The sequence below is a fragment of the Talpa occidentalis genome, unplaced genomic scaffold (genome assembly GCF_014898055.3).
Source record: "Talpa occidentalis isolate TD23 unplaced genomic scaffold, MPIMG_talOcc4v2.1 talOcc4.4, whole genome shotgun sequence".
NCBI lineage: Eukaryota > Metazoa > Chordata > Mammalia > Eulipotyphla > Talpidae > Talpa > Talpa occidentalis.
In genome coordinates, this window is record NW_023604295.1 from 116609948 (window position 1) to 116637451 (window position 27504).

General features: G+C 38.7%; 1 protein-coding gene across 11 annotated transcripts in view; it reads right to left on the reverse strand.

The window, feature by feature from the left end:
* ZMAT4 (zinc finger matrin-type 4) overlaps nucleotides 1–27504 on the reverse strand; it is a 387418-nt gene that overhangs the window by 235983 nt on the left and 123931 nt on the right. For 10 of the 11 annotated variants that reach the window (XR_008553977.1, XM_054700911.1, XM_054700909.1 and 7 more), the window contains one exon: nucleotides 10650–10739. Coding sequence is in view for 10 of the 11 variants with exons in the window: in XM_054700911.1 (XP_054556886.1) it covers nucleotides 10650–10739 (90 nt within the window). In the remaining variant the exon portion in view is untranslated. Of the gene's footprint in view, nucleotides 1–10649; nucleotides 10740–24675; nucleotides 24734–27504 lie in introns of all 11 variants that reach the window. The other variant, XM_054700912.1, reaches the window with a different exon arrangement.

Here is a 27504-nt window from a genome sequence, read left to right on the forward strand (position 1 = left end):
CAATTCCATTAAGATCTGGAACAAGACAAGGATGTCCACTCTCACCATTGCTTTTCAATATAATACTGGAAGTCCTAGCCAGGGCAATAAGACAAGAGAAAGACATCCAAGGAATCCAAATAGGAAAAGAAGAAGTCAAACTATCACTATTTGCAGACGATATGATATTATACATAGAGAACCCAAAAACTCCACAGAAAAGCTAATTCAACTCATCAATCAGTTCAGTAAAGTGGCAGGATACAAAATCAACACGCAAAAGTCAGTAGCCTTCCTATACACAAACAATAAATCTGAAGAAGAAGAAATCAAAAAGACCATCCCTTTTGTTATTGAAACAAAAAAAATCAAATATTTGGGAATAAATCTAACAAAAGAGGTAAAGGACCTATACAAAGAAAACTATAAAACACTGTTAAAAGAAATAGAAGAAGACACAAAGAAATGGAGAGACATCCCCTGCTCATGGATTGGAAGAATAAACATTATTAAAATGGCCATCCTACCAAAAGCAATATACAGATTCAATGCTATTCCAATCAAAATTTCAATGTCATTCTTCAAAGAAATAGAACAATTATTGATGAAATTCATATGGAATCACCAAAAACCCGAATAGCCAAAGCTCTCCTGAAAAAAAAAGAAGGGAATGGAGGCATCAGACTCCCAGACTTCAAACTATACTACAAAGCCATAATCATCAAAACTGCATGGTATTGGAACAAGAACAGACATACAGACCAATGGAATCGAATAGAAAATCCAGAAATAAACCCACAGATTTATGGTCAACTAATCTTTGACAAAGGAGCAAAGACTATGCATTGGAGCAAAGAAAGTTTGTTCAATAAATGGTGCTGGGAAAACTGGGTTGCTACATGCAAAAGAATGAAGCTTGACCACTACCTCACACCATACACAAAAATCAGCTCAAAATGGATTAAAGAACTAGACATAAGACCTGAAACCATAAAATATATAGAAGGAAATATAGGCGAAACACTACGTGATTTGCACATCAAAGACATCTTTACAGACACATCACCCAAAGCAGTGATAGTGAAGGCAAAGATAAACAGCTGGGACTACATCAAATTAAAGAGCTTTTGCACAGCAAAAGAGACAATAACAAAAACAAAGAGAAACCCCACCAACTGGGAGAACATTTTTGCACCCAACACTAATGATAAAGGACTGATCACAAAAATCTGCAAAGAGCTGATGAGACTCAACAACAACAAAGAAAATAATCCAGTCAAAAAATGGGCAGAAGAGCTAAAAAGAAACTTCTCTGAAGAGGAAATGCAAATGGCCAACAGGCATATGAAAAAATGTTCAACATCACTTGTCATCAGGGAAATGCAAATCAAAACTACCATGAGATACCATCTTACACCAGTGAGAATGGCACATATTAAAAAAACTAGCAACAACAAATGTTGGCGAGGGTGTGGAGAAAAAGGAACTCTTCTGCACTGTTGGTGGGAGTGCAAACTGGTCCAACCACTGTGGAAAGCTGTATGGAGATTTCTGGACCTACTAAACATAGAGCTTCCATATGATCCAGCAATTCCACTCCTAGGTATTTACCCAAAGGACACAGAAACATCAATTCCAAAGAACACCTGCACCCCTATGTTTATAGCAGCACTGTTTACAATAGCTAAGCTTTGGAAACAACCCAAATGCCCAAAAGTAGATGACTGGATCAAGAAGATGTGGTACATATATACCATGGAATATTACTCAGCATTCAAAAAAGATAAACACATGCAATTTGCAGCAACATGGATGGCGCTGGAAGGGATCATGCTCAGCGAAATAAGCCAAAAAGAAAAAGAAAAATACCGGATGGTCTCACTCATAGCAGGAATCTAGAAAACTTAAATAAGGGACCAGGAAAATGAATAACTATAAGAAAGTGAAAATCAAAATCAACAAAAACTATGAACCAGAGACACTTTTAGGGGGGCGGGGGTGGGAGGGGAGGGATTGGGGTCAGAATGGGGGGGCTGCAATTGTATGGGGAATATAACAATAAAATTTATTAAAAAAAAAAAGAACTAGGGTATGGGTCAGAGGTGGGGTGGGGTGAGAGGATTCCCCAGAGACAGAGTGGGGAGCAGAACAGGTGGATCTACTGAAATATACTGCTGAGGGGAGACAGGAAAAGTCTGGTGCCCCATATGTGGGTCAGCTCCCTGGCCAGGGATCCATCTCAGGCTGTGGTGGTGATAGCACTGAGACTCAGCACCTAGGCCACCCAGGAGGCCCTGTTCCAACTCCTTAAATAACACTCTTCTTAGTCCTCCTGGAAGCATGTATGTAACCTCTGCCAACTCCTGTGTTTCTCTTTGGAAGTCCTTCAACTTCCTACTGACAATTCAGGAAACCAGGGTTCTGGGTCTGCCCTCTCTCTAACCTCTCTCTCCCTGGTGACAGCCTTGAACTCCCCAACATACTCTCCTGACTCTGGGTCTCAGCACACCTGCCATCTGGATGTCTGTAGCCCACAACTCTGTGGGGCCCTCTTCATAGATTGGCCATCACTCAAGAAGCAAGGCAGACTAGGAAGAGGCTCACAGGACAACTTTCTGCCTTGCTTCTCCCTTCTCCTTGACTGGAGGCAAACTCACCTGTGTGCAAATTTAGGGCAGCTCACCCTGGATTAATAGGGAAAAACCTAGAGGAAGGGTTTTCCTCATGTTCCGCCCTGATTTTCAGATCTTGCTGCTCTCTGAGTTCTGTGACTCTAAGAGAGAGGCCTATCCAGCTGTGAAAGTCCTAAACCTGGAAGTTATTCAGAAACCTCCTCCTCTTTCACACTGATTTTCCAATTCATCCATTTTTAACTACACAATTATCCCTCAAATCTATTTATTACTCTTTTTTTTTTTTTTTTTTTTTTTTTTTACTGCTGGCATCACAATCATCTCTTTCAGTGGACTGTTGAAAACCTGTTACTTGACAGCTCACATTTATTCTTCTTTTCATAAAGCTGTTCTCTACATTTCACATCGCTGCCTGTTTCTGTCTCTGAACACCAGCCACACTGGTGTGGCCTGATTTCTCTGACTATAGGGTGCTTGCACATGCTGTGCCCTCTGGCTGAATTTCTCCTGCCCCTAACCTTTGTGACTGGATCAAAGAACTCATCTTTCCAGCAGAGTTCAAGCATCACTTGTTCGAGGAAGCATTCTCTGATCCCCAAGACTTATGATTTCCCCATTCTTTGCTTTCCCATCGCATTCCTCAATTTTTATAATATATGTATGATTTAAAAAAAATTAAAAAATCCATTCCCCCACTATCCTGTAAGCACTGCAAAGTGAAACTATATCTGTTTCATTAACCATTAAATTTGCAACAATCAACACAGTACCTGACTCTTGGTAGGCAGTGAATTAATATGTCTTCAATGAAAGAATGAATGAACAACATTTAGTAACACAGATCTCAGGTTCTGAAGTGACACTGTATTGTGTTTGAATCCTTTATCACTTTTAAGGTGTGAGATTTTGGAGAAGATACTTGAGTTAAGCTTCAGTTTTGACATCTTCTTAATTGAAGGCAATCACGATTCCTACTTACATAGTAAAGTTCAAATGAAAAACTTACCTAGTATTTAGCATAAATTCTGATACATGAAAAGGGCTTGATAAGTGGTCTGCTAACATAAGGAAATATATAGTGATAGGTCAACAAAAGAATAATGGAATTCCAGGGCACAGGAGGGAGGCTTTCTAGTAATCAAAGACCCATAATACAACTCCCACTGTTTTAATAAAACTACTTTTATAGCTGTCTTTCCATGGGATCCGAGTTTCCTCTTATCTGGATATAAATATATCTATATATGTATATATAAACACACATTATCATAAATATACATTTTATATATTGTATAATTTTTTTAAAATAAATCAGCTTCAGAACCTAGATACCTAGGCCTAGGTCTAGAAAGCCATGATAGCTAAAGTCCCATCCTGCACATTCATATCAGTGAAGAGACCTTTTTTTTTCCATTTAAATTATTATCTGCATATTTGTATTGCAACAGTTTTTATTCCATTTTTGGAAACAATTTAGAGAGAAAAATATTAGACTTCAGATCTGTCATTGATTTATAGTGACAATGAAGAATACTCAAAATCAGGAAAATTCAGAATTTTTGCTTTTATTGTAGAGATGGCATGAGGAAAAAACCATCCTCATTGTTTCCAGAGTTTGCAGGCTTGGGAAAAATTCTTCCAACAAAAGCTTATAAATTTCAAGCTATCTGTATTGAAAGAAACAAAGCACAAGAACAGCAATGCTGATTCCAGCTCAGGGGTTTGGAATGATACTTCCTATTGGGCAGAACTTTCAGATTCCTGCACTAAAATCAAACACTCTAGCAAGAACAAAGGATGTCTAGGAGTCCTGAAGGGAACATTATGAGCAGGTAGACACACATCTCTCTTCCTTCTCTCCCCACTTCACAGAGAAGGTGGAAAACATTTCCATGCAGAGCCAGAGAGAAAATATGTTAGTCTTTGTGGGACATAGAATCTCTTTCATCAACTCGATTCTGTGGTTGTGGAATGAAAGGATTCCCAGGCAATATGTAAAGGATGGAGAGTGTCTATGTTCCAATAAGCCTTTATTTATGGACATTCAAATTTGAATTCCATGTAATTTTCATGTCACAAAATATTCTTTTTTTTCCCCAAGTCCTTCAAAGTATAACCAACATTCTTAGGTTGCAATCCTCACAAGAACAGGCAGTGGCAACATCTGGACAATGGCTATTTTCTGACTCCTGACTTAATACACATAAATACATTCTAACTCATATTGATTTCCTAATTGTTTGTCAGGTTTTCCAGATGAGACTAAAAGGCCTGCCCCTAACTGAACTATAGAAATTACAAGCATTCTGCACTGCACAGAAGCCAGGAGTATATTGTACTATTGAAGTATATGGAAACAATATATAAAGAATAAAAAAATTCCATGGAAGAATAGTTTAAATACACTTCGAAGTCATCATGTAATTTCACAAACAGGAAGTTTTTACTTGTACCTCTTAACACCTCTGAGAACCAGGCAGGTACATGATTATAGTCCCTGGTTAAAACTCTGGCAAGTAAGGTTTCCAAAGTCCAAAATAAAGCTGTAAAAGCAGTATGTGGCAGAGCTAGGGACAGAATCCCTACTTCTAGCTTTCAGAATCCCTACTTCTAGCTGAAAGCAGTCGGTAAATGCACCTATCTTTGAGAATTCCCCAAGAATTTAGTCCCAGACTACTCAAGAATACAGCATTTTTTACAAGTACAATAAACACCAATATTACACACCTTTGTTTAGGTTTAAACCTTTGTCCACCATTCCAACCTCAATGCTTGGATTGCACAAAATGTATATCCATCTTAGACATGCGAAATAATGCAGAAATGGGATCTTTGCAGATTAGTTACAATGAGGCCACACTAGACAATCGTGGGCTAGGAATCCAGTGACTTGTGTCCTTAGAGGAGGAGAGAATACCAGAGCTATGCAGCAAGAGGACGTGTGAAGAGGGGGGTAAACTGGTGCCATGCAGCTGCATCACCAAGCTGCCAGCCACAGCAGCAGCCAGGAGGGAAGCGCGGACCTGATTCTCAATCACAGCCCCCAGAGAGAGGCCCTGCCGACACCTTAACTTCAGACTTGTAACCTCCAGAACTGTGAAAGGACGAATTTCTGTTATTTTAAGCTACCCAGTCTGTGGTCATTTGTTACAGCTGCCCTAGGAAACTAACACAGCCACCCACGGGCACTTTATTCTATAGAAATACCTCTGAATTTTGTTTCCCTAAAGATATTGCTCACATTGGCTCGTTCCCCACCTCCTCCACTTGGCTCACCCACATCTATCCAGCAGGAATCAGCTCAGTGTCACTTTCCCCAGGAAACCTCGGTCATCCCATCCTACCAGCAGAAGCTGGGGACCCTCTGCTGTGCCGGATGGTACCCTGGGTGTTGTTCACAGTGGTGCCCACAACATGGTATTAACAGACATGATTCATACTAACTCCTATCTCTGCTGGGAAGGTCCCATGCTTTTCTCTGTGCTCCCAGCCCTTAAGAGACACTTCCCTCCTGTCTCAGGAAGTGATGATGACCAGGTTTGCCAGAGGAAATTTTCTTGAATTCTGCTTTATGTCTCTACCACTTACCAGCTGTGTGACCGGAGTCAAGCTACTTAATCTATTTCAGTTTGCTTCTCTGTAAAGTGGGGATAATGATAGTTCCTGCTTTATACAAGAGTGGTGAAAATTAAATGTGTTAATGTATGTAAAGCATTTAGATCTTAAGTGGGAAGCGCCTGATAAGTGCCAGTTACTATTATTACTTTGCCCCAGAACAGCAGTGTGCTGGCTCTGGACCCAACAATGGATTCAATGCCTAAAAATAAGACACAATTTCAGGATATGTGGAATAAGTCTTGGAATAAGATTTAGAGAATTAGAGAAGGTCTCAAGTCAGGTCTAACCAATTTGGGTCCTTCTTTGGACTTATTCCCAGCTTTGCAATAAGTGGGGATTGAATTAGTTTGAGCCCTAGAACCTAAGAACCAGGATGCCCATGACCTGAGGAAGTGATGGGGGCGGGGGGTGGTTTCTCTAGCTATGCTGCTTGTACAAGACCTATGGGAAATCATATAAATATTTAGGAATGATAAGCCTAATCACACTGACCAAATGTCAGGTTCCTCCACTTAGAAGGAATTATATTCACTGCAAGTAAAAACACTATTTACTTAATACTGACTTGAGATTTGGCTTGGCAGTTACTTATCTTCACAGAATAAAAATAAAAGTAAACCTAAATCACCTTTTGACTTAAAAGTGCTGCTTCCCAAATAGACAATTATTTTTCAAAGCATGTGATCCATGAGTGAGATGATAATAACAACGGCCACTGGTGAAAAACTAAGACTCTCAATGTACTGAATGATATCACAAATCCTTTTTGACTCTAATGCTCATGGGATTACTGAAAATTTCTCTAAGGCAATCAACTATAACAATTTATTTCCCATTCAATTTTGCTCAGTAGCCTCAAGGGGAAAATGTCTTCCTCTAAAATTTTAGGGAAAAAAATTAGAAGTTCCAAATGAAGGTTCTAAAGAGTAAAGCACATGAAGGAGAAATTTTAAAAACTGGCAATGCCAGGATATGAAGTAGAAATGAATTTAAGTTTTCAAAGAACAGCAGCAAAAAGGTCAACTGACCTAGATCAGAAATAACAATAGAACCTGAGGGATAATAATTAACACTTCTGTTCCTCTGTAAGTAAATTTGGAGTTGCCGTGTATTCCCAGTGGGCAAAGGAAGGGGAGGGAAGGTGCCATTCCTCATCAGTCCCATCAATTTTAGGGATCACTGTGGGCCCAAGTCTCATGCGTGGTCAGGGTGTGCAAAATCAGGAACCAATTTTTTCCATTTTCAGAATCCAATCATTTGATGGGTCTCTCAGAGAAGTCACAAAACTCGACAATCAGCTAGCATTGGGACGTAAGCCTGTCACAGCCTCCTCAAAGCAAGGCAGGTGGGAGGATGGGCAGGAATAGAGGGGCAAGTGGAACAAAGTGCTACATCCTTCCAAGAACGCAGGGAGTTGGTGGAGAAAGGATCAATAATAATAATGCATGCAATAAGTGCTTTGAAAGCAAACACTAAATAAATGAGTCTCCATTGGAGCTTATGATAAACCTATGCATATTATTATTATCTATTATTATCCCCATTTTATAACTCTATTGAAATAAATGAAGACCAACCAAATAAGGATAAGGAAATTGCTTAGAATTTTCTACAGCAAGGAAGTCAGTTACATCACTCGCACTTGAGAAGACTCATTCGCAGGCAGAGGCACGGTAACTCTTTACAGGGGGATAAGGAGAGACTTGGGAATTCCCTAAGGCTGCAGGTGGACCAACTAGAAGTGACATCCTCTTTGTCAGTGGTTGGGGTACACATTCAGCTTTCTATGGTTGTTTCTAAGTTGGAAGCAGGGACAAATAGTAGAGAAATGATCAGTTCTTAGTCAAGTTCCAGTCATTTTGGGCCTATTATGAGTTATCGTATAGCTTCCTGGATTGTTACTGTACCTGGATTGTTCTTGGATAGTTACTGGATTAGTCTGATTGCCTGTATGTCTGACCTATTTTCCTGGTTTCCTGGGCTGGTTACTATAGAAAAATGGACAGCGTTTCTGAGCTTGCTGCCACTTGTAAATTAAAGTTATGTTCTATATATAGCCTGCCTATTGTCCATGTGATCCTTAAGTGTGAGACTATAAAAGAAAGTTGGTCCAAACAATCATCAACATCAACCCTCAGAGTTTTGAAGAGGGAATAGAGGTAAATTCTGTGTTACATCCAATATATCAAACACCCAATAGAAATTATAGATCACCATTTAATAATAGGACCAGTTGTCTCTTTCAACAAGATTCTGTTGCTTTTCCTGTTTACTATTTTCCTATAATTAATAAGGTATAGGAAATAATTAAATAAATCATTAATAGATGAAAGTTTCTAAAACCCAGGAAATAACATACAGAAAGGTTTTCAAGGGCGTCTTTGGTAAAGAATCCTGGCAAGGACTCCTGCTCTAAAATAAAAAAAATCTTCCCCTCCATAAACTGACATCAAGGCGACCGGTAAAACTGGTCTGAATGGGGTAAACCACATATCTGACAAGAGTGGCAAGTTTTCATCCTCAAGTAACAACAGATGGAGCCCCAGTGCCTCCTTGTGCTTGCTCTGATTGAGTCCTCCCCAGGGGCTCAAAAAAGTGGACCACTCATGATTAGAATGTGAGTGGATAAAATACGATCTGTGTCCTAAGAGCCAATTTTCAAGTGTCAATGCAACTTATTGTTTCTGACTGCTAGGATAAGATACCATTGAATGAAGGATACAGATACCCTTCCTGGATAATTCCAAGGGGAAGAAACTAATCTCTCTACTAATAGATACCTATGGAAACATGGCCCCACCATCGCTGTAGGATGGGGCAATTACTTAAAAATGGCTTGGGTCATCTCTCCTGTGGTTTAAAAAGTTCTTTTGATAGAAATGCACTTTAAAGTGCCCTGTCCTTCCTCACTCCCACCACCACTCTCTCGGACAGTAACTTTAAACCCAAGACCCCAGCTCAAATGCCAACTCTTCAGTAACATCTTCCCTAATCGGATCACCCTAGCATGACTCACTTGCCCTTTGTCTCCATGGGACTTTGTGCAGATGTTAATAAACACCCACACTGGCATTATAGCTATTTTTATACCACACTAGCCTCCCCACTATAAGAGTTGTTTAAGGCAATTCTGTGGGTCCTTTCTCTTTGTTTCCTCAGTGCCTGGCATATATTTATCATGTATTCATTACCTATCATTTAATGTCATACCCACAAAAGCCCAGTAAGGAAATCATATCTTTACTGAAGAAACTGAGATTCAATGAGATCAATTATTTGTCCTCAATTATTTGTCTGACAGCTAAGAACTGGCAGAACTAGACTCAGTCCCACTTCTTAGCAGCTGGTAAAGTTTCCATGACATCTTTGCTTTCAATAAGCTCTAAGGGCTTTTTCACCAAGACACTAAAGAGAACCCCAAAGTGTTCCAGATTAGCCTGTATATGAGTAGTTCATATGGGGGATGCTAAGGAGCACATTTGGTACTCACTAACAGCACCAACTGACACTCACTACCTGTGGTCACATGTAGGCCTCTTGTTCTTTTTTATCTATGAAGAATACACAAGTACAATTTAATCATGTTTTTTCAATGATTATATATTAATTTTTAATAAAAAGACTAGCTTCTATACAGTAGCAAAAAATCAGGATGATAAACACATGTGATGGCAGGGGGTATATAACTCTATGCCTGCAGCCTCCTCAGAATTCAAAAGAAGAGGGATTTCTATATAATCCGCAGTGTTTATCAAGGAGGGATTCTGCAAAGGAGGGATATGAATATTCCCTTCATTAGGAAAAGTAAACCCTGCGGGAGGAAGGAATATTTATTTCATCAGTCTTTGCCTGGCTGAAGTAAACCCTTTGCTCTGACTTTACACCCTCAAAGCAACTTTCTAATCATCATTTGCCTTTCCAAATAAATATTCCCTCTGGGAGAGGGGACGCAGAACAAAAACCCAAGTATTTTCATTTGCAAGATGTACACAGTCTTCATTATAAGGAACAAATTGGCATTCTGCTTTACACACCAAAGGGAAAAATGAATTATCTAAAATGCAAAGCATCTGATATTCCTGACAGCTTTGCCTTCAGATCCTGGCTTCCTACTCTCCATCTCTGATGGCTCCTACCTCCCTTCCCTCAGCTTCTCTGTGTCCCAGAATTTCACGCATTCTTTCTCTGCATGGTCTTGGTGCAATAGCATCAAAAAACCCTCCACTGCTAGACTGGTAAGCCCAGGAAGGGGGAAAAAAAAAAAAGACTTGCTTACATGTAATATTTCCTGTAATATTTAAGAACTACTTCTACTCCATTTTTCAGCTAAGCTAGGCATGACAACTATTCCTAGGCCTGCAAAGTTATTTGCCAACAGAACAAACTGTTTCAGGTTATCACATGGTGTCGGATACTCACATTTTCTGACCGGAGCCTCTTGGCAGGGCACCCACCGTCCCGGGGATGAAGCATGTAATACAGTCGGACTTTGCTTGCATGTTTTCGACTCTGGGAAGGAAAAGCAAAAGCAGACACTGTGAAAGAAAAGGCAATTTAAATCCTTGAACACATAGTCAGTGACTGCAAATGCAAAATACTTTCCTTAGGAAACCCTTTCACAGGCTTCCAGAGGTTCTGCAGAATGGGTTCACCTAGAGAAAGTGACTTTCCCAAGGTTATTAGGTCAATATAATTTTGGGATTAGAAAACATGGTGCAATAACAAAGATAAAAAGCATTGGGATCTTTCAGCCTTATGTGGATATTATATCTCATGATCCTCAAAAATAAAAATAGGCCAGCAGAGGGAATAATATGAGAATCAACTGTGATAAAAAGCTAGGTCACTTGCTGTCTCTCTTGTTCCTACTGCAGAACTGGAGACAGTGCCTCCGTGGGAACTGGGCACATAGAGCACCTCCAAGGAAGCCTTTCCTTCAGCAGTCCATACCTATGCCTCATTACAAAGCTATCAAAAGAGAATTTCCAAACTCAACTATCACAAGCAAACAAAACCCTGATGTATGTGAGTCTGAAGACTAATCAAAGTCCAAGCTATATGCAAGTAAGCAGACTGGATGAACAAATGAAGCCTCAACCCTTGCAGGATTAACCAGACCATGGACTTCTGCCTGCACTGACTAGTCTATTCCCAACATGGCAAAACTGACCGCTTCTCAGTTCCATCTTTTCTCCTACTCCTTTGCTGAACTGAGTCCCCACCCCTCACCATTTAAAGAATACTACAGCTCTAACTTTCAAGTTAGTACCTGAATGATAGATAGAATGGCAGAATGGCTAAGTGAAAAGACACTAGTGAAATAGAAGTTTGGAACCCTGGTTCCAGCTCCACAACTTTCTAGCTGTATGATACTAAACACTAATTTACACTAATTTGTTTATAACCAAATGAGCTTCATTTTCTCCAGGTACAAAATGGACATCATTGTATTTAGTAGGATTACCATCAAAATCAAATGAGATAGACCAACAGCAATCTATGTAATGTATAACCTATTCTCCTATTGATTGAACCAATTCTTAATTTTGGTTCAAATATGGTCTCTATTAAATAAATCCTCCCTGAATTGATTGCCACCTAATTCCAATCTCATTCCCTCCCTTCTTTGGAGACTTTTTCTTTCTTTTCCAGGTTCCACTTTGCCTTGATTTACAGTTGATTCTAGCCAGTCTCCTGGATGATGGTTTACCTTCATGGATTAGCTACAAAGGCAAAGTGATTTTCAGAAAACACAATAAATTGCATCTTGTTTACAGACTATATTGTAAATCTCTTCTGTCTGGCCTTCTTCACTCAATACTTTAATTCCTTTATTGTGCCTACAGCAAGAAACCACGTTTCTAGACAGGCACTGAACATTTTTAAAGTCTTTAAATGGTTTTAAAAGTGCTAATAGAATATGAAAAATATTTCAGATGTGTGAAAGTACTAAAGTGTGATTTTGAAATATATCTGTAGCCATTTCTAGGCTGCACAGTAAGTTTTAACCAAGGGTTACTTGGTGTCTTGTTTGCCTGGAAGATTGGTAGAACAGAAAAATAAAGACCTTCATGGGCTTGTGTCAGATGATTTCATTGTATTTTGTTCAGCTTCTGTATGCTTTTGAGAACAATGCAGTGCAACCTATCATTTTTTTTTTCATTCTACAGATAAGTATATTGATTACTAAAATCTATATATATTTTCTATAGTTTTGTTGGTTTTTTGGAGGTAAAGGGTTAGATGTGGGGTTGAATAACTGTTACAGAAAAAAAAAGAAAAATATTATTTAAAAGCCTACAAGACACTGAACATGGCCATAGTGCCTGAGCTGGTGAAAAGTATACAGACAGGTAATTGGTGAAAAGACAGAGTGATAACTATTTGAGCTCAAATGCGGCTGAAATGGGTTTTCAATTTTGCATTTGTTACCATAGAAGAACTTCTTATCACAGCTCCTGCAGTCTGTTCTAAGACTGGGTGTCCCGGAGAACAATTGGACAAAATTGGACAAAATTGGAAATCTCATAATGTGGTCTGTTTTTGTGGTAGTTGCAGTTTTTCTTTTTCCTAAAATATTGTTTCTTTTAAAAAGAGTCTTGCTAGAAAAGGTGAAGTTCACTGATTTATTTAATTGCAGTTTGACAAAACTAGTAAGAACCCATTAGCTGAAAAGAAAAGGGAAATAAATGATAAGCTCTGTTATGAGGTCATTAGTGATGAGAGATTTTGGGAATTGAGACTTAATAGTGATTTTGTTCTTTAAAAAAGTCTGCTATTCTCCTTCTGCTTCCCCAGACTCCAGTTTTGATGAAAGAAGTACTGACTAAACTCCAGCTAACATCTTTGTCCTTCTGGGTGGGTAAAAGAAATAGTTTTGGAAAACCCTCCTGTTTGCAAAGTGAAGGTGGTTCAGAGGCATTCCACCTCTTCATTTACATTATCCCTTCTGTCTGACATCCCTTGCCCTTCCTACCACTTTTTTCTAGACTTCCCTGGTCAGAGCTAAATCTTCCACACCCACAAGCCAACACTGTTAGGAGCACTGTCAATAAAAACCCCAAAGACAGTCCACTTCTCAGTAAGGAGGGTGGATTCACCCTTGCAGTTAGTCTGATTCAAACCCAAAGTCACTTCCAAATGATGTTGTTTAACAAAAGGAAAGGGGTTGGTAGCAAAATGTCCCCGAGCATTCTAAAGCTGGTCTTGCTTCTGTCCTGGAGCCGGCGGCACTGGGGTGGCACTCTGCTGAGGAGTCCTCTCCTTTCTTCCTTACAAACTCACCACTTTCATAGAGAGGGGCAATCTGAGTCACCTACAGTGTCTTCCTGCACCTGGCTCCTCCCAAGCCTTCAACTACCAGAAAGTGCTGGAAATTTGGCACAGTAATTTCACTACTTTCCATTCATTCTTACAAACAAAACAAAACAAAAAGTTTCCCTGCAAAAAGTAAAAAAATTCAATTTGGGTAAAGATGTTCATTGCAGCATTATGTAAATAGAAACCAAAAAATAACTGAATAAATAAATTCTGCTACATGTTCTACAACGGGAGACTGGGTAAAGCAGCTTTATGTATGGAGATGGGGGAAAAAACACTTTCTAAGTAATGAATGTTGAATGAAAAATGTTAAGCTCAAAAATGCTTGCATACTGAAATTACAATTACATAAATATTTGTACATATATCAATAAGATGTGGGAAGGTAATAGAAAAAAGAAAGCATGATTTATTACGTAGTGGGAAGATGGATGATTTTAATTTTTTAGTCCTACCACAAATTTTTCTTTAACATAAAAAAAAATAAGTTAATAATGCTCAAGCTATTAGAAGTCCTCATTTTGTCCACTTTTTGCTTCTCACAGTGATTATTAATTAGTAAAAGGCATCACTGCTTAACATATAGTGGCAAAATTGATCATATTGACATCTACTCTTGTTAATGTCTTATCAATATTCAAAATACACACTTTCATCATTGCAATACTTGGTAATGAGATGAACCTGCTTAAACTAAGAGTAAAACATGTTACTTCGAAGCTTAAAAATTTATTTTGGTCCAGACAAATCCCATGGTAGATATGGACACTTTTGCTTACTGTGTCATTAAGACCATGGGGTCTGCTGGCAAATACTGTTCCAAAACCAAAATGAAAAGAAACCCTGGAAGAAAAACTATTTCTGAAACTGGCTTATGTCATCCAGATAAAAGCAAATAACAGCAAACTCCCATGAATTTTTCAAAGATGTTTAATACCAAAAATTTGCACAGTTTCAAGACAAACTGCCAACTGAAAGGGTAGTTAAGGAGGAAAAAAAATTATTAATACTACTCTATATGTTAGATGTATATATCACAGAGTTTCAGGAGGGAAAAAGATCATTTCTCTAAGGGGAGAGACATGAAAAAGAAATTACAATCTCTTTCAATTGCACTGAGAGCCAATTCCAGACTTTTTCTTACATTAATATTTGCATTTTAAGCAAAAGTCATTCTTTTCATTCAAACTACATCAACTTTAAGCTTCCCAGATAGACCAGAAATTACCAACTCTTCCATTTTAATTAAAATCCTTGCCCTGATGCCAGGCATTGTGTGGGGTCAGAGCTATCTGCAGATTAGTTTCTTTTGCCGAAACAATCTCTTGGCACTCAGAGAAATGGTCTAAAGTGGAAATGTGGGCCAGTTCTTTTCAGTTCTTTTCTTTGGGGGGGATAAAGAACAAGGCAAACCTCTATTTCAGGTTTACTGCTGTGGAAGACAGGAACAAAGCACATGGAAATAGAATGGCTTTGTGCTTCACCCAAATAGTCATCTTCCATTATCACATATTCCTTTAAAAAAAAATTCACAACTCAAATTTGCTTCCAACAAAGCTACTGATTTCTGGTATCATAAAATGTGGAGATAACAAAACAACTTTGTATTTGCATAAAGCTCTAAACAGTCTTTAAAGTCCTTTCACCCTTTCACATCTATCATCTCATTTTATCCTCAAATCATTGTTGTGAGGCTGGCAGAAAAGGTGTTATTTCAAATAAACTTTAAGATCCCTTTCTGATTTCCTAGTTAAGTCTTCACCACCTTAATTTTTCATGAGTATCTAATTATATCACTTCCAGAAAAGAGTTAAAATAAGTCAGAATGTATGAAAAAGGGAAAACAGAATGATAGTTACAGAACAGTGATTCTCATGTGCCACCAAGTTTGAGAGCAAAGAGGAGCAGATTAGAGTAAAGAATGAGTACTGGAGTCTAACTTCCCCAGGGAGCACAAGGATGATTGACTGAATGAGACAGGGGTCCATCTTTCAGGGAGAAAGAGGAGGCATCCTCACTGACATTCCAAGGTTGAGGGTTCTAGAACTGAGCCCTGGAAAAGCTAAAGCATTCTTCATTAGGAAGTTAAGGTCAAATACATAAATCCACAAGTGTTAGAGATTCATTCTTATGAGTAGAATTTTTTCCCAAAGGGATGTGCTTTTCCTTACTATCCCAGGAAGGAAATTGGATATAGAAACTCCCAGCACCTAGAGTTGAACATGGACCAACTGAAAATCTAGGAAGAAAAACCATCCCCTAGAAATAAGCAATAGAACTTTGGCTGGAGCTGCCCAAGGTCCAGGTTCCAGATCTCCTGGCTAGGCTGCTGAAATGGTCTGTAACTCAAGTAGATAGCTGAAGTCAGATTGGAAGATCCTAAAAGGATTCAGTAGGACTAGGAAAGAATCCAAGGTCAAGCCACACACTGCAGATAAGTCACATGCTTAATAATTTTCTGATCTGCCAAAGACTCATGGCAAACATAGGAAAATTCAATAATACAAAAGATAGGAAAAACTCTAAAGGAAGAGACATCAAGCAATTCTTTGAAAAATATCTATTATAATAAGTAGAACTTGGTTTTAAATGGCACATATTTTGATTGAGAAAAAGATCCACTATAATACATTAAAAATATCAGATTCATTTTGAAAATCTTTCACAGCTGTTCAGGAACAGAATCTATACTTCAGATCTGTATGAATATCAAGGTAGACACTTCCCAGAATGCAGAAGAACAGGATAAAGAAGTGGGGGAAAATGACACTGGAGATTACATACTAAAGACCAGAACAAGTACTGTGGCTTTAGTGTCAGAATAAATAGACAAATAAATATAATAGACTAAAGCATCCCAAAATAAACACAATAATTTGGAACTAGGAAAATATACCTAACTTTGTGATTAGAAAGTTTTCTAAACAACAAAGCAAAAGCAGAACTGAGAGACATGGCTATCAAAAAATACATGTTTTTAATATAAAATATATATAACACCACAAAGCAGGAAATACATCACACTCTGTGAAAGAAAACAGTTTAAAACTTTTAACAAACCTATAGGAAAAAATAATATTAAAATGGGCAATGAATATAAGTAGGAATTGTGTAAATACAGACAGCTCAAAGGCAAATGAAAAGATAATTCAAAGTCTACCTTATAATATTTAACTAAAATAAAAACACATTTCCACTATTAAGCTGGCAAAGATTTGTAAAATATACATATCTATGTGGGTAAATATACAGAAAATTTAGACTCTTGTGCATAACTAAGAGACATGTAAACTGATTAAAAGCTTCCTGGATGGAAATTTCACAATGTATATTCAAGAGGCAAAAGCTTGTTTGATCCAATAACCCTACTATTATTTTAAGTAAGCATGTATTGACATTTACTTATGATAGTGAAAATGAGAAAATAAGTAAAATGTCCTAAACAAGAGGAATAAATTTTATGATAGATCACCAAACTGTCATTAACAAGCATAATAACATAAAATGACATGAAAAACATTCCTGAAATAATTCTAAGAAAATGCCAGTTTCAAACCAGAATAAAAATAATGCCAATTTTTTTAAACATATATATGTCTGTACATAAGAGCATGCACAGAAAAGGCCAAAATCTAGGAAGAAATATCAAAGGGTTAACACTTATGTCATGGATCCTAAGGGATTTAAATTTTTCCTATGCTTTTGTTTTAATTTTCTAAATTCCTTAAGGAATTGAAACATCCCAGCAATTAGAGGGAAAAATCACAACTTTAAAGATTCATTCCAACATGGATGATTTACCACTCTAATCATTCTACCTTACGATCAGGAAAATAAGCCCCAGAAAGACCAAGGGACATGTGCAACATGCCACAACTTATAAATTCTCAGGGAACAGGGATTATATCTCCTTTGTTCACCACTGTCTTCCAGGCATCTATCACCATGTCTAACACACAGTTGGAGCTCAATTAAGGCTTGTAGATTGAAAGCATAAATAGAAGAATGAAGCAACCCTAGAATAAGAATCCGAGACCTCTGATTCAATAAAATGACTGTGTGAAAGTGTTGTGTACATAATTGCTACAGATTCCCTCCCAACCTAAAAGTGAAGTCAGCCCCATCACCCATCTACTTTCATCTCTACATCCCACTGCTGCAGTCCAGGTCAGAGAGAGGCAGGGAGCCTGCAGACCACAGAGTCCTAGGCAACAACTCCTGCAGGCATTTTGCAGAGTGTGCACATTGGAGGAAACACTCTCAGCAGGTGAAGGGATGAAGACGGAGCTTGGAGCATAAACTCTCAGGAAACTGAGGCAACTGGCACCAAAGTCCAGAGGCAAAGGGAGTCAACGCTGCTATGGACACATGGTCCATGCAGCTCCAGCTTGATAAGGAAGAGATTTTGGAAAAGGCAGAATTAACCCTCCACCATTTCCAAGAATCCCAACTTATGAACTGCTGGCTCAGTAAAGACATCTCATCTGGGGTTAGACATTCTCTAGGTGAGGGTAATCTGCCTTTTCGTTGTTAATCACGCGATCCTGGGCATGTGCAGAGAGATGGGCGGAACTGTACTCCTTCCCCACATTCACGTGCTAAAACTCTAACCCCCACCCCTCAAAATGACTATAACTGGAGAGTGGGTCTTTATGGAAGTAAATAGGTTGAGTGGGGATAGACAGATGAGGCTAGGATGAATAGGACTGATGTCCTTTTTAGATGAGGAAGAACACCAGACACCTTTCTCTTTACAGACATGAGGTAACCGTCAGCCCCGAGGAGAGGCTTCACCAGAAACTAACCATACCGGTGTCTTGACCTTAGACTTCCGGAACATTGAGAAAATAAATGCCTATTTACACCCATCTGTGGTATGGAAGCTAAAGACACCAGGACATGAGCCACCATCTAAACTAGGCATCCCCTTGGGTTGTCTTCTTATACATAATGATCAGTCCACTTTTCAAAAGCAAAATGGTAGCCTCAAATTTTCTAGAATTAGGTCACTTTGTTTTTCTGATATATTTTTAAAGAGTATTTGAAAGGAGAAATGCTTATCTTAAATATTACAAAAACAGGAATTTTTGTTGCAGAGAGTGTATATGGTAGAATGTGCCATAGTCACAACGGTGTAAACATATTTGCACTAAATCTGCACTTCTGTCTGCTTATACAAGTGACCACATCAATGCATTACAAATTTAGGTCAAAGTCTTGCAACTCAAGATATTATAGTACCACCAAATCATGGAAGAACCATTTTTCTGTGGTATGAGGACAGAACTAAATCAGTCTTTATAATGTCTGTGCATTTTAAGTAGAATCACATGAGAAATAAAAGACCAATGGAGGAAAAATAATGTGATACACCTGACCTAGGTCCCACTTTTGTGTTTGGGGAAAAGTTATATTTCCCCAGAAGCTCCTTGTAAAGAAGTTCAAGTTGGAGATGAGAGAAAAAATAAAGCCAGTGTGATCAGTGATTAAAGTCACAGAAGACTGGGTTATTTGAAGCAATAAAGCCAACAAATCCTTCTGAAATGTGAAAGCTTAAACAACACAATCCTATCCCAGACTACCATTTCCCAAAGTCTCCTGGTTTCGCCTATAAAATTCGTGGCTGGAATAAGAAAAAAATCAGGCCTTTACAAAATCATCACTGTGTGAAAATTTCCAAGATGAACGCCATTGGTGTGGCCTCCACCTATTTGGAGTCCTTATTTACTCGGGATGGTCCTGAGTCTGTGGAGAAAACAAGGTAAAGCTGTGAGGTGAGTGGCCAGTTAGGCAAGGCAGGGCCAGCCTCCAGACCAGCGCGGTGAGACACAGCCACCGGGCTCACACGGGGAGTCTTTGTGTGTAACATCTGCATATTAGATCCTCTTTTTACCCTATTATTTTATATACTTTGATGTATACCATATAATTATTCTCAAATTTAACTCTGTGCTGTTAACTGAATCCTCCATTTCTCATTTTTTTCATAATGTTGATCTATCCCCACAATGTACCTTTAAAAATTATGCATAGGGCCTCCCCGGTGGCGCAGCGGTTGAGCGCTGGGTTGCGAAGCTGCCCGCGGCCTCTGCGGCGCCGGTTCGATCCCCGGCTGTTCCCCGGCCACCGGAGGAGGATCCCACATGGTGCGCAGACCTCTCCTGCCACCCGCTGCTCCCCTCAGCAGTGTACTTCAGTCCTTCTGCCTGCTCTGCTCCCCACTGTGGCTCTGGTGAATTCTCTCACCCTCCCGCGCTTCTGACTGTACCCAGTGCATGTATAAACAAAACAAACAAACAAATATAATTAATAAATAAATAAACATGCCTCTATTTAAAAAAAAAAAAAAGTTAAAAAAAAAAAAATAAAAATAAAAATTATGCATAGAGTGATTTCCTTATTGTTAATTAACTACACAAATAACCAGGTGAGCAGCAGCTTTTTAGCTTGACATAGTCCCACTTGTTCATTTTTACACTTGTTCACTTTTGGTGTCATATACAAAAAATTACGGCAAGACTTATATCAAAGAGCTTACGCCACCCCCCCCCTTTGCTTTCTATTAGGAATTTATGGTTTGGGGTTTACATTCAAGTCTTTAATATATTTGTGAGCTGATTTTTTGTATATGGTATCATATGGGGGGGTAGAGTTTCATCATTTGCATGCAGCAAAGGAAAATAACATTAAAACCAAAAGATATTCTACTAAATGGGAGTATTTACAAATCATACATTCAATGAGGGGCTAACATTCAAGATATATAATACAATTCAACAAAACTAAAACAGATCACCCAAATTAAAAAGCTCTACTTAGACATGTCTCAAAAAAAGACATACAGATGGCCAACAGGCACATGAAGAAATGCTCATCATCATTTATCCAGGATATGAAAATAAAAACCACAATGAACTATCACCTCACACCTGTGAGACTGACCCATATCAAAACAAACAAACAAAGACAGAAACAACATGAGTTGGTGAGGGTTTGGAGAACGAGGAACTCTCATACATCCTCACCTCTCACTGTTGGTGGGAATACACACTGGCCCAGTCCCTACAGAAGGTGATATGGAGGGTCTTCAAAGTATTAAATTAGATCTTCCATATTATGCAGCAACTCCTTTTCTAGGTTATCTACTCAGAGAATACAAAACACTCATTCAAAGGGGTATATATACTGCAATGTTCATATCCAAGCAAACTATGGAAACAACCTAAATGCCCAGCAATAGATTAGTGGACTAAGAAGATGTAGTATATGGACACAATGACTATTACTCAGCTATAAAAAGGTGAAATGTTGCCATTTGTGACAACATGGATGGAATCGGAAGGGATTATGGTAAACAGAATAAATCAGTGAAATAAGTGAAATAAGTCAGAACACTAGATGATTTCACTCACGTGGAATAGAAAGAAACAAAACAAAGGAAGAAACAAAACTAAACTTAAACAAACTCTAGAGACCTCTCCGTAGAATTGAGGCTACCAGGGAGATGTGTGAGGCCCAGGAACAAAGGAGAAGGCACCTAGTGAACTATGAAGATTATGGCGGTGGAAGATTTGGTGGGGGGGTGTGCTATGGTAACAAACATTTGAAAAGGTGTGAACCTATCCCCCCAGTGATATAAACCACTGTTACAGTGGCATATACAGTGATATAAACCAATGTTACCACAATTAAAAATAATAATACAATTTAAAAATTAACAGTTCTGGGCCTCCCTGGTAGCGCAAGGGGTTAAGCACCTCACTATGAAGCAGTCTGCAGCGTATGCAGAACGAGTTCCATCCCAGCCAGGGAGCAACCCACATGGCACAGCAGTCCTCTCCTGTCACACCTGCTGCTCTCCTCAGCAGTGTATTTCAGTCAGTCTGCCTGCTTCTGTCCCCCACTCTGTCTCTGGTAGATCCTCTCACCACCGACAGCTCTGGCCTATACCCCACCTCTTGTATGCATAAATAAATAAATCTTTAAAAAAATAAAAAATAAACAGTTCTTAGTTTCATTGATATTTTCTGTTATCTTTTTAGTCTCCATTTCACTTATTTATGTACTGATCGCTGTTATTTCCTTCTTTCTATTGAAAATTTGTGTGCAGCAGAGAGTTATCAGCAAAATGAAAGCCATCCTACAGAGTGGAAGGAAACATTTGCAAAATTTTCTACTAAGGGAGTTAGTATCCAAACAAATAAAGAACTCATATCATACAACTCAATAGCCAAAAGACAGTTTAATTAAAAAATTGGCAAAGGAACTGAATAGACATGTTTCCCAAGGAAGACATCCAAATGGCTAACAGGTACAAGAAAAGGGGCTAAGGGAAATGCAAATCAAAATCACAATGAGGTATCACGTCACTGTTAAAATGACAGTCATTAAAAAGACAAGTATAACAAGGGAAGGATGTGGAGCAAAGTTTGCACTGTTCCTAGGAATGTAAATTGGTGCAGCCACTATGAAAAAAGGTATGGGAGGGGCTCAAAAAATCAAAAATAGAACCACCTTTTGAGCCATAATTTCCACTGCATGGTATATATCTGAAGAAATGAAAATAGGATATTGAAAAAATGCCTGTTCTCCCATATACACTGTGGCTTATTCACATTCACCAAGATAAGGAAACAACCTAAGTGTCTGTGAGCAAATGAATGGATAAAGAAAATGTGAAATACACACACATACAATGGAATATTATTTACCCAGGAGAAATAAGAAAATGCTGTCATTTTCAACAGATGGAACTTGAAGGGATTATGTTTTAGTAAAATGAAAATACAAAGACAAGTAATACATGGTGTCACTTATATGCAGAATCTAAACTAATTTAAAGGGTAAAACTTAGAGCAATGAGAGTAGAAAAGTGGCTGTCAGGGACTACACATTGGCAAAGTAGGGAAAAGTGGGTAAAAGAGCATAAATTTTCAGCTGTAAGATGAATAAGGTCTGAGGACATAACATAAAACATTGTGGCTATACTTGATAACACTGTATTGTATAATTGAAATTTCTTAAGAGAGTAGAAATTACATTCACACGCACATACAGATACATACACCATGTGAGATAATGATGGATATGTTATTAACTACATGGGGGAATCCTTCTACAATATATCTGAATATCAAAGCACTATGATAAGTACTTTAAATATCTTAGAAATTTAATTGCCAATTATACCTCAATAAATCTGAAATAAAAATAGGTGACTGGCCTATAGAACTTAAATGGACCTCGCTTTACACACAGCAGTAGGAAAAAATACAAAGGCTAACAAGGTAGTGGAATATTTGTCAAACAAAGAGATTCCCTAACTTACAAAAAAAATTATATTTTTAAAGTCAGATTCCTCTGGTACAATTGAAATATAACCTCATTTCCATAGATTTTATGTTCATTCCATTTCAAGAATACTTGTAGGTACATACATATAACTTTATAATCTGAAAATGGTAGTCAATGAATTTATTAGGAACATTTTTCAGTGTAAAACAACATGCACAAAATAGCATTCCCATTTCTGCCTGCTCTTCTTCCCTCTCACTTCAGCCTCCCTCCCCCACCAGTCCATGCTGGGACTAGATTTTCCTCACAAAATTTTCTGGTTAAAGTTGGGGGGGGGGTGGGCCCTGGTGGTACAAGGGGTTAAGCACAGCATTGTGAAGCTATTCGCAGCCTCTGCAGCCTGAGTTTGATCCCTGGCCAGCCAGGGATACCCACATGGTGCAGTAGACCTCTCCTGTCTCACCCACTGCTCCCCTAAGCATGCATTTCAGTCAGTCTGCCTGTTCTGTTCCCCGCTCTGCTCTGGTGAATCCTCTCGACTCCCATACCTCCGGCCTGTACCCCAGTTCTTGAATGCATAAATAAATGAATCGTTAAAAAAAAATAAAGTTGGGTGGGGCTGACAATCCTCAGGGCTAAAGAAAAATAGGTTAATAATTTTGTGACAGAGGCATCTGTTACAGAAAGGGAGGTTCCGTGCTCCCTGCCCCATCTAATGAGGAATGGAGCTGAGCAGACAGGAGAAACTATAGAACACTTGGAGAAACACAGAAGAGACACAGGAAGGGGAGACAATTGGGGAGAGACATGTGGAGAAGGGCCCTCTTGCTTCTCAGCTTTGGATTTGCACCAGGGACTTGTGGGACTTGGAGGACACATATGGAGTCAAGAAATGTAGAGACACTTCAGAAAGACACATGTGTAAGAGACACATAGGGAGGCTGACAGTGGCAGGCTTTATCTTGATTTGTACTTTAATTTTACTTCTTTCATCCCAGACTTCCCTCGCCCCCTCTGGCTCTTTCCTATGGTTCCCCACCAGAAGGTGCCTTAGGCTTGTGGCAAACTCACTGGCCTCAGTGGCATCATTTTGGATCAACTCTGGATGCACATTTATTTCCCCTTGAGTGAATGGGTAACTTTGGGTGTTTCATTAGGAAATGATCTTCTATCTCTCTTATCTATCCTGTCTATGCACAAGCATTCTATTAAAGATATCACACTCTTATAAAGAATATGCTTTGCTTTCAAAATTGACTGGCAGAATTTCTTAAGAGTGTGCAGTTTTGGGGATTCCAGGGTGCCCTTCAGTCTGTCCATCAACAGTTTTATTTCATCTAATGGTAGGGAAAAATTTTTTTCCTTTTGAACCCCATCTTTCAGAATTCCCCAGAGATTCAAGTACTCTGAAGCATATTTTACTTTCCAACAATATTTGTTTTGTTTAACACAACTCTACAGACCTTAAGTAGAAACATGCAAGTGGCTGCCAGCTGCAACTCTGCTATCACCTGCAGCTCCATTGCCACCTGCTTTTCAGTTTATCTACTTGCCTACTCAGAGTCCCAGATTTTAGCTTCTTTGCAGAATGCTTTGAATTGAAAGCACAATTAAAGAAAAATAGGGAATTTCTGAAATAATTCATCTTTTCTGAGCCAGGTGGTTCAGACACATACATGTGTTCAGTAGAAGATAGCTTTATTCAGGAGATACTTCCCAGAAGTTCCCAGAGTCCCTATGTCACTCCTTTCTCTCAGCTAGAGGGAAAAGAAACACAGCCTACATGAGGCAGAAGTTTACATGTCAAGGGTCTCTTCGGAGCGCTCCCTACCGTGGATGGCAGAGAAGGCACTGCAGCAGTTCCTGGGTCCCACCTCATTCATTGCTCCCTATGAAACAGACCAGAGCTGGAGCAGTCTTTTTTTTTTTTTTTAATTATTTTTAAACAATATTTGCTTTCCCCCACCCCCTCAGATTGAGTCCCCATAGAATTTCCTTCCCCAAGGCACCCATGCACCATCACCTCAGTCCCCTGTGCTCCTCCATCCCTCCCTATGATCCCTCTCCCTCCGCCTCCCATGCATATGTCTCTGATTTATAATTGTCTGGTTTTGCTTTGTTGTGTTTTGTACTGTTATTATTTTCTTTACACTGATCTCTTATTTGGTTCCCCTATATTCCTGTTACAAGTGAAACCACCCGATATTTTTCCTTTTTCCTTCTGGCTTATTTCACTGAGCATAATTCCTTCTAGCCAAAGCCCTACTGATGAAAACAAAGGAGAAAGGAGGTATCACCCTTCCCAACTTCAAGCTATACTACAAAGCCATAATAATTAAAACATTTTGGTATTAGAACAAAAACAGATACACAGAACCAAATAGAGAGCCCAGAAATAAAGCCACACTTCTATGAACAACTAATCTTTGACAAAGGAGCAAAGAATATGCAATGGAACATGGACAGATTACTCAATGAACGGTGCTGGGAAAACTGAAACAGTCTTTTTCCGCCACTCTTTCACAGAGTTTGGTCCCTGGGACACCTGATTCAGAATCATAAGCATTCCTTTAAAAAGGAATGCTTCAGACCTAGTAATAACAACTGCTAGGGGCAAGGGCCTGAGATTTAGGTGTTCACCAACTCCCCCAAGTACTGAGAAAGCAAGAGGATTTTTGAAAACCATGGCTCCACTGCCCCTCCTTTCTAATCTGCTACTCTCCCCTTCTATGGCAACTGAGACGGAATGAGCTATCCCCAGCTCAACTGAACTGTCCTTCAGTGTGAAACACATTTAGGAAGCCAACAGTCTGAAGGCTGATCTCCCAGGGACTGCAAAGACAGGCTGAAAAGTACAGAGCTTGAAAGAAGTCTGGTCATGGCTAAGCCTCTGTTCTGATACCATCCAGATCCCAAATTGTATAACCACCAGTTTTCCTTCTCATAGTCTCTCTTTCTCCCTTCTAATTTCTTTTTTTTTTTTAAGATTTATTTATTTATGCATACAAGAGCTGTGGCACAAGCCAGAGATGTTGGTGGGGGGGGGGTGAAAGGATTCACCAGAAACAGAGTGGGGAACAGAACAGGTGGATTGACTGAAATATACTGCTGAGGGGAGTGGGCGAGACAGGAGAGGTCTGCTGCTCCATGTGGGTTGCTCCCCAGGCAGCCAGGAATCGAACTCGTGCTGCAGAGGCTTCGGGTTGCTTCATAGTGCATTGCTTAACCCCTTGTGCCACCAGGGAGGCCCCCTCCCTTCCAATTTCCATTCTGTTCCTAACCACCTTCAAACATTTCCCTTAGCTATTCTACTCTGCCACTAAAACTCAGAACTTCCAAAGTAAAAATCATCACATTCCCTCTAAGGCCTACCTCCCTTGTCAACATTTCTATCTTCATGTGAAACATCAGCAATCTTGTAGGCGACTAGGCACAAAATGAAGTAAAGCAAATCTACTGGAATATACTGACCACAAATTTAAAATAAGGATAAGAATTTGAAGAGTTAAGAAGATGTTACCAATATAAAGACAATAATGAAATCATAAAAAATAAAAATATTAGATACACCATAACCAAGTGAGAGACCCACCATAACCATTGGTTTAACAGATAAAATCCATTGATATAATATACCATACATACATGAAAGTTGAATCATATGAAACTGCTATTTTTGCAAGCAAAAATGGTCAAATATTGGAAATTTTGTATGGTTTAACTTAATTTCTCTTTGATAATCAGAAAAAAAAATCCATCTTGCTTGTGTATAAAAAAATTGAAATCTCATGTCCATACTAAATGATTCATAGGATATTAACGGCAGTTTTATTCATTATTGCCAAAACATGGAAGCGACCAATATGTCCTTCAGTAGGTAAATGAATAAACTGCTATATCCACTTACCAGAATATTACTCATTGTTAAAAAGAAATGAGCTATTAAGACATGAAAAGATACTAAGGAAACTTAAATGCATTCTACTAAGTGAGAGAAGCCCATATGAAAAAGCCATAATCTCCAATTCCAACTATAAGACATTCTGAAAAGGCTAACTATGGAGACAGTAAAAGACCATTGGTTGCTAGGATTTAGGGAGGGGGGATGATGGATAAGGAGCAAGAGAACTTCTACAACTGAATATGCTCTTCATGATACTATAATGGTGGATACATGTCAGTATACATTTGTACAAAGCCATAAACTATACAACACCAAGAATGAACCCTAAGGAAAGCTACAGAATTTGGGTAATGATGATATAGGTAATCAGTTATAATAAAGGTATCACTCTGATGGGGGATGCAGATAATAAGGGAAGTGGTGTATGTAGAGGGAAAACATGCATATGAGAAATTTCTGTACCTCTCTCTCTCTCAATTTTTCTGTGAATCTAAAATTGCTCTAATGAAACAATTTATTTAAATGCCAAAACCTAAGTAAGATCAGCAAACAGAATGCAACATTGTTTTTTTAAAAAAAAAAATCATTCTCAATCATGAATTATCTAAGAAGTCCAAGCATGACTCAGCATCAAAATAAACCAGGGCTACTCACTACATGAATAAGGCAAGGGAAGGAAAAAAAAAATCTCAATACAGACAAATACAGAAAAATCATATGAGAAAATCCAGCACCAACATATACATTTTTAGAAAC